Raw genomic sequence first — 8,623 nt, forward strand, 5'->3', positions numbered from 1 at the left:
AAAAAAAAAAAAGGAGGGGAGGTGACTGACTATGTAGTCCAGGAGCTGAGGTCCCTGGAACTATCAAGGGAGAAGAGCAGAGTGCGAGACCCTACCCAGAGAAGCAGTGACGCCACAGATAGAGGCAGAGACTATGAAGTGGAGAGATGGAGCGGCTGGGGACTCTAAACTCCGAGAGGGAGAGGAACTGTGTGCTGATGATGGTGATGGGGGTGAGAGGGGAGCAGGCATGTAAACTATCACATAATTCACAATAAAACATTTTTTTTAAAAAAAGTACATGTGAAATTATTTTAGCCAATATAAATTATTACATAATCGTAAGAGAGCAGTATAATATCTAGTCACTTTCTGGGAAATATATATCTTGAAAATTATCAGGAGGAGTAATGAAAATAGACAAAACCATATGACCAGTACCAGGTAAAATTAGCCAGTTCATCTAAAAAAGCGCTGTATTTTCCCAGAGATAATATCCTGGTGAGCTCTCAGCTCATGTTACCATGTGTTCCTGCTTACTCATCCCAGTCCTCTCGCCATCACTTTTCCATTAGCACCTTCTGGAACTGGGCAAACTCACATTCACAGAGAGGGGATTCTTGTTGCTAAGTGCCATTGGGACTTCACATGGGGAGGGCAGTAAGTCACAGCCCTAAACATAATGACCCCATTTTTTTATAGAGCTCCTTTCATAAAACCCCTGAGCATCTGCCTTTTAGCTTCCAGGTGCAGACTGAGAGCCAGCTGAACTGAAGGCTCAACACTAACAATATGGTCCATAGGTCTGCGCTGGAATGAGAAGACCCAGGATGCATGTCAGATTTCAGGTTTCAATATTCAGTGGGAACAGAGTCCCTCATACAGGAGAGTTCCAGGGACAGGATTCCACTCCCACCACCTTCCACTTCTGCCCCAGGGAGCACAGTCCTTATAGCTATGCCTGATAGGCACAGGGAGAGGGCACACCTGGACCCAGGTGGGATGGGAGACCTAGGGACATTAGGAAAGTCACTCACCAGTGTAATAAATCACCTTCCTCCAGTCTGAAAGGTGATATAAAAGAAATGAGGTGAAATAAGAACTAGAAAGTCTTCCCAAACAGGACACTGAGAGTTCAGGAGGGAGGGAAGAACTTACCCAGCTCTCTCTGGAATTCATCTGAAAGAAGAGATGGGGGTAAAAAGCATGAACTCTATCCCTAAGAAAAGAAAAGACTGTGCTGGTAAACCAACACAAAAAGACTCACTCTGTAAACTGCAGAAACTTCTCCTTCCAGAACCATCTGAGCCCTCATGCCCATATTGCACCTCTCCAGATCTCCTGAGAATCCTGTTCTCTGCAGGGACCCTGGGTCTCTCTGCAAAGCACTGCTATCAGTTCTGTTCTTGCCCTCAGCTTTTCCTCAGAACACCAGCTCTGCCCTCCCCAGTCTAACACAGACCCTCCCTCTCTTACCTGCCTCCTTGTTGGCTAACTTTGATTCCTTCTCATCCTCCTCCATAGCCTGCTGAAGAGTCTTCCAATCCTTCCACACCAGCACCTTTGCTGAATGTTCTTTCTTGAGAAAATAGCCAGCCCCTAAGCTGAGGAGCATCAGCATGGTCAGGCTCACCACAAAAACTGGCATCCAAGGAGAAAAAGCCTGAGGGAAAAAGGGCTCTGCAGCCCAGCCAGAGACACAGTCAGGGCACACTGCAGGCCAGCCCAGCCCAGCAAAATAAGAGACTCTGTCTCCTCCCTCCAGCCCTGCAGGGAGCAGAAACAGTGCTGACCTGGGATGAAAATCACCTTCACCTTCTCCTGGTTGAGGACGGGGTTAAAGACGGAGCAGGTCACGTTCCTTACAGAGCTGTCTCTCACCACCAGCGAGGCCTCCACACTGAACAGCCCCTCAGCATCTTGATCATGGGCCTCAGAGAAAGCCTGGAACTTTTTTCTACTCGGGTCTCTCCACTGAACCTGGGGCTTCGGAAACCACCCAGAGGCTTTGCATGCCACACGAATTCCATCTTCCTCTAGCCCTTCAATGTGCACTTGAGGGTCAGATCCCACACCTGCAGGAAGGAAGCTGTGGAGTCAGTGGGTACCTTGTCCCAGGTGCAGGCCTGGGATGCTGCAAGTGTGACTCAAAGGGACATTTTACTCTTGCATTTTGAGATTCTCTGGGAAGGTCTGAGTTCTGGTGTGGCACTGTAGGATAAACACTGGACTGCTAACTCCAAGGTCAGCTGTTCAAACCCACCAGCTGCTCCTAGGAGAGCCTACACAGGGTTGCTATGGGTCAGAATAGACTCAAGAGCAATTAATAACAACAACATGGGAAGATTGCACCCGAGTGATGGTAGGGCTGTGGTTGAGAGTCCTGGTGTGGCGTTGTTGGTTAAGGCGCTAGGCTCCAAAGTTGGTTTGAACCAGAAGGTTGGCTGTGAGTAGAAACTGACTCAAGGGCACTTAATAACAACATGTAAGATTGCCCCCTAGTGATAGCAAGGCTCAGGTCTCACCAAATGGAACCTGGAAAAAAGCATAAGGACTCTTTACAGAGTTCTGAAGCTGGATATTAAGATTGTATTGATGGCACACTGGGTTAAGCACTGGGTTGCTAAATGCTAGCTCAGCAATTCAAACCCACTTTAAAGATTTTCAGCCTAGAAAATCCCATAGAGCAATTCTATTCAGTCCTATGGGTAAAACTCAATTCAACTCAACAGAGAGATAGCTCTTTCTAACCACAAAAGTAGAAAGACAAGCACACAGGAATAAAACATTTTTAAAAACAGAAGGAAAACGGGACAGAACTAAATAGTGATGCATGCTCAACCTTGGAACAACAGGGCTCTGTGATACAGGAATCTACGCATAATTTGAAGGAAAATAATACTAAGATGCTTGACTATCTTATGAATATTGGTTTTCCTTGCCTACTATTGTAAAATAGACACTTGAGTGGGATAGAAAGGAATGTCAGGAAACATGATTACAGAAAGCTTGTAAGCCCGTCTTCAGCCTCTAATTGATTGGAATACCTAAAAGTGGTTCTAGAACTTGTCCAGTGAAATAGACCTCTTGCAGAGCCTTTGCACTGTATAGGACCTTAGGTGGAATCCTGAGTCCCATCCAGAACATTCTGAGGTGGGACATTCCCACTAGAAAGACAAGCAGACCATGCTGGAACCACTAGAGCAACAGAAGATACATCTTCAAAGAAAGATCATTAGGAAAAACCCAAAACAAAAATGTCAATATGACTGGCTACTACAAGAATAAGCAAGTTGTTCACTGGGAAGCCATTAAGGCAGGCAATCAAGTCCCTTCAGGACAAACCCCCATCTAAGACTGAAACTCAAAGGGAACACCTGAACAGGCATGTAAACTTGCTGGCAACCACATTAGTCTACTGGTGAGTGGAAGAGGGGAAAAGGCAGTAATGAAGAAATGGGCTGAGTTCAACCACAGTCCATTGACTCCTGTTGACCTGGAGATGAGAAAGAGAAGAGGAAGGGCTGGTGGGTCCTAAGTATGGTGAGACCTGGGGACACCTGAGTCCATGGGCAAAGACAAAGCCACAGAGGGCTAGAGCTAAGAGTGAAGCATCCAGCTGATATGAAGTCAGGGGAGATGCATGCACAAGAACACCTAAATGGCAGATAGTGCCCATTTGACCTAGCCTCGATGGCTTGATAATCAGAAGACTGAAAAAAATCATTTTTCATAAAGTAAATTAGTGTAAATTGCAACAATTTGATGAACCTGACCTATGCTTATGGAGGTAGTAACTCTAAATACCAACAGAGAGGGAAGCAGTCTTCACATCAAGTATCAATGCTATCCCATTTGTACACAGGGTAGATAGGGATGGGCAACTTAGACATTGGCTACCTAAAATGAGTGGGCTATAAAGGCACAAAGTGACTGGCTTACAAGGTTTCAAGAGGGAGTTTAGTTTAAGAGTGGGTGGCCCTTTGTACGGGGGTGGAGAAAGAGTCCCCACTAAATAGTTTTCATCTTGTCTAGATGGGTCTCGTTAAAAGAGATGGGGATAAGATTCTTAAGATTCAATCATAATTGTTATCATGACTAATTGTGACTGTCACAATCATAAAGGTAGAAGTTTTGTATCAAAAATTGGAAAGTAGTTAAACTTACAGTCCAGAAACAAAGAGCCCTAGGATCATCAAGGTAGAAGAGCACAAGTGGAATACGAGAAAAGCAGCGACACAGAGATTAAGGCAGAGACGGGGACATGGAGAGGGGGAGCAGCTGAGGACTCTGGATTCACGGGAAGAAAGAGACTGAGAGCTGGTGGCCAGGAGGCAGACTTGCAGAAGGTTCCCTTTGGTGGCATAAATTATTATATATGCCTGAGTGCTAAAAAAAAAAAAAAGAGCTATAATAAAATAGAGAGAAATACTGTTACTGATGGTACATGGAAGGGATTATAACCACTGTAGTGAAACAAGGTATATAATTTGTTTAATGTAAAACTGATGATCTGTCCTGCAAACTCAATTCACAATAAAAATAAAAAATAAAATAAAAAAAAGAAGAAGAAAACTTACATTTCTTTTCTTGACATGCAGCCCAGGAAACATAAATGAATGGACAAAACTCAGACCAGACCACAAAAATAATATAGCATTATTACAAAAACTTTTCAAAGGCAGAAAATAAACTAGGCCCTAAGATTTTGTGAAACAAAGTTTTTGATAAATTTATGCTAGTAAATAAGAAATATTTGAAATTAGGAGATTCATTGGCTTTATTCTTTTATTTTATTTCAATTACTCACAAACTCTTCTTTATCCAAACTGATCTTACTCTCATTTTCCTGTCACATCTCACAGAGTGAAAGGAACTCTCCCTCATTCAAGGATGATTAAGCCTCTGAGCTCTGGAACCAACAGGCCACTGTCTCATCTTCTAGGGCTTGGTCCCATCACTTATCACCTCCCTTCCCTCTCCTCTTCTCTGCTCATTCTCACCTCTTTCTTCCCACCCCATCCTTACTGTTAATCTCTTCCTCTAATCTTCTTCTTCTTCCAAATATATACACATGTTCAAATTTTTACAGTCTTCTTCTCCCTCTCTTAGAACAATAAATTTTATAAGCCAAAAATGCCTTTATATTCTCATCACTCACATACATCTCAGTCTCCAACAGTCTGACTTCTCCTACTATTCACTTGAATCTACTCTTGGAGTTAACAACAATCTCCTTCTTAGAATCTCAGCCCTCACACTGCTGCCCATCTTCCTCATCTTTGTCCAGCATGTGACCTTGCTGACTCCATCTTGAAACCAGCTCCATCTTGGCTTGGTGACCATTCCCTTTTGCTTGGTATGTTACTCTTCAGACCACTCTGCTAAGCCACTTTCCTGGACTTCTCTCCCTCCCCCTACATGTTAAAAAGCAGGAGAAGCACAAGGGTTTGGTCCTTGAATCTCTATTTTCACATCACATTTCTCTTTGCTCCCACTGCTTGTCTTTGTAAATCACTCCCAAAATTATGTCAAGTAAGCAACTCTGTCTCCCAAATTTCCTTCCTTTATATCCACATCCACATAGGTTACTTATGTGGATTTCTGACATGCACTTCAAACTCAAAATTGCATAACAGAATTCATATTTTTGCCCTGGTGTGGTGCTGTGGGTTAATGCACTAAACTACAAAGTCAGTTTGAACTGCAAGGTCTGTGGTTCAAGCTCACCAACCACTCCCAGGAACACAGTGACCCTATACAGGGTTGGAACCAACTTAATGGCACTTACTCACAAGAACAAATGGTAGATTGAATACAAATATAGCCCTGGTTTTCACCCTTCTTTATAGCCAACTCACCCTTTGCTATATCACTTTGTAATGCTTTCCCATTATGACTTTTCGATAGGCCATGTGACTTGATTTGCCCAGTGAGAAATGAACAAATGTGACACAAGAAAAGGTCTGTAATGTGCCATTGGACCCTCTGCTATTTCCAAGAGAGGAACATACACAGGCCAGCCTGCTGGAGGAGGAGACTCATAGAGCATTAGCTTGTTACCCTAGCCTTCCCAGATGAACCACCCTTAATCAGCCATTTGACTCCCATCATACGAAAACCCAGCCAAGGTGCACATAGTTACCTCTAAATTTGACCCAAAATGTATGAAGGAGCTCAGCGGAAATTAGCTAAACCTGGCCCAGGTTAGTTGAATGCTAAAAATGCTCAAGTTAAATACATGTTTGCTGATATATAGTACTGTGATTTTATAATCAAATGTTACATAACATTATTACCGTGATAAGTCATTAATACATCATTATCAATGTTCCCACCACTAAACTGCAAACATCTAAGGGAAAACCCAGAGAATTTCTGTGACCCCCAATTCTACCTCCAAACTCTAGTGTCCCCAAATCTACTCACTCAGTTAAGTCTACTTTCTAAATCTCTCTACCGCCTGACCCCTCATTACCCACAGTCATCCTGTCTACCTCATAACTACACTCCATGCCTCCAGGGGTTCTCCCTGCCAGAGTGAGCATTCCCAGTGCTGCTCTGCTTAACATTTCCTCAGGTCTGCATCCAAACTCTGTAATAGAGAACATGGTTGTTGTTGCTGCTGTTAAGTGCTGTTATGTAGATTCAGACTCACAGAAACCCTGTAGAGGGTTTCCAAGGAACAGCTGCCAAGTTGGAACTGCCAACTTCACAGTCCAGTTGGACTCCATAGAAGTCCATAGAACAGGACGTCATAGAACACAGAGCCTTCTCTAATTCAGCATCTACCTTTCTCCCCAAAACCTCCTATAAAACTCCCCCTGCCCCAGCTCCCCTAACTTATCCCCTCAGAGCCCACCTACACAAAGTACCAAGAGCTAACTGGTTCATTGTTATTAAGCACACATGCTCTGTGTGCCCCCAAATCTTTTCAAGTTCAGTTGCCTCAATATCAGGGTTCTTTGGAAGCCTGCCTAATGAACTCAAGTGACACTTCAGTATCTGTTCCCTTCTGCAATCTACACCAGGAACACCATTTTGTCCAGTACTGACACCTCATTCACTACCACCAGTCACAAGGCCTCACTGTGGGCCCAGAACACAACAGCCACACTCCCACCTCAGAGTTTTCATGAGCTCTTCCTTCTGCTTGGAATTCTCATCCCCCACGTATTCATTTTGCTAAATTACTGTTTTCTTCAAGCCTTTGCTAAGACAGCACATTCTTAGTAAGGCCAGGCCCAGTCCCCATTTCTCAGTCCTCACCCCCACATCCTGATCCCCTATCCCTGTTCTACTTTCCCTTTTGGTCTCTGAACTGTTTACCTTCTAATATCACCTATCACCTATTTATTTATTGTGATTTCTCTGTCTCTGCATTTAGAATATGAGCTCTACACAACAAGGATCTCTTTTGGTTCACTGACATGTCCCAGGCACCTACAACAGACTTTGGCACAGATTGTTGTTGTTGTCATTGTTAAGTGTCATTGAGTCAGTTCCAACTCATAGCAACCCTCTATAGGGGATCTGAGGAACGGTTGTGAGTTTGACCTACCACTAACCTTGCTATTCAAACAACTTTGCAGCCCAGTGCATTATCCCACAGCACCGCATAGAGTAGAAGCTCTCTATCATTTACACTGAATAAAAGAATGAATGAGACTCCTTCTGCATCTATTAAATGAGGGACTGAATTAAATATATAGACAAATCACAAACCTGCCACCTTCACTTCCAAAGTGGCCTCTTCATAGAAATCTCCGTTCTTGAAGAAGCAGGTGTACAGCCCATCATCAGAAACCCGAACCTTGTCAATGTGTACAGCAGCCTCCCCCTGAGTGAGGAAGTCTGTCACCAGCGAGGTCCGCCCTTTGTACTGTGGCATCTGCTCCTCCTTCTGCTCCCACTGGTTCTCATAGATGAACACCGCTTCTGGGAAGATGGACCGGAACCACCGCAGCTCCATGTTCTCCGCATTCATGGCAGGAGACAGGGAGCAGGGCAGTGTGATGGCCCCACCCAGCACTGCCACAATGGGGTCCACAGGGCCAATCACCTGGAACTTCTCTGTGGATACAGACATGGGAATGAGAAAGCTGGGGAGATGCAAGGTCATCTTGGGAAGACCCCTAGCTTCTAAAGAAATAAACTATGAGAACTCTGAGTGGGGTGAGATGTTCTGATCATAGTATCATGGCCCAGAAATGATGTCACGTGCCTGAGAGTAATCTACCTGAGTTCCTGGTCACAGGCCCTCCATGAATGACCCTGTAAATCCATGGTACTCAAGCTTAAATGTGGGTTTAAGCCTTTCAGATAGCAGTTGAACATTTTAACCACTGCACCACCACAACTTGTTCAGAATCAACCAGTAAAATAGATCTCTGAAACCCACTACCAAAATTTCTGATTCAGTAGGTCTAGGAGAGACAAAAAATGTGTATTCCTCAGGAGTTCCCCAGGGTTTTGGTAGTCCAATTGTAGAATTCTAGCTTCCTTTGAAGACAAGCAGCTTTTGGTTCATTGTCTATGGGGTCACTATTAGTGAAAGCCAACCTATGGCACTTAACAATGAGAACAAGGAGTTACAAAGATGCAGATATGCTGGTCCAGGGACCACATTTTGAGAACCACAGCC

The 8,623-nt window shown here is 44.1% G+C and overlaps 1 protein-coding gene across 1 annotated transcript in view; it reads right to left on the reverse strand.

Annotated features, from left to right (window-relative positions):
• Nucleotides 1-8,101, reverse strand: part of LOC102812255 (butyrophilin subfamily 1 member A1-like) — a 44,385-nt gene extending 36,284 nt beyond the window's left edge. Inside the window, exons 1-4 of the mRNA XM_006875658.1 lie at nucleotides 7,705-8,101; nucleotides 1,773-2,054; nucleotides 1,456-1,659; nucleotides 1,138-1,158 (exon numbers count right to left, since the gene is read on the reverse strand). Coding sequence (XP_006875720.1) covers nucleotides 1,138-1,158; nucleotides 1,456-1,659; nucleotides 1,773-2,054; nucleotides 7,705-8,101 — 904 coding nt within the window. The remainder of the gene's footprint in view (nucleotides 1-1,137; nucleotides 1,159-1,455; nucleotides 1,660-1,772; nucleotides 2,055-7,704) is intronic.
• Between the last annotated feature and the right edge of the window lie 522 nt (nucleotides 8,102-8,623).

The sequence above is a fragment of the Chrysochloris asiatica genome, unplaced genomic scaffold, assembly GCF_000296735.1.
Source record: "Chrysochloris asiatica unplaced genomic scaffold, ChrAsi1.0 scaffold00333, whole genome shotgun sequence".
NCBI lineage: Eukaryota > Metazoa > Chordata > Mammalia > Afrosoricida > Chrysochloridae > Chrysochloris > Chrysochloris asiatica.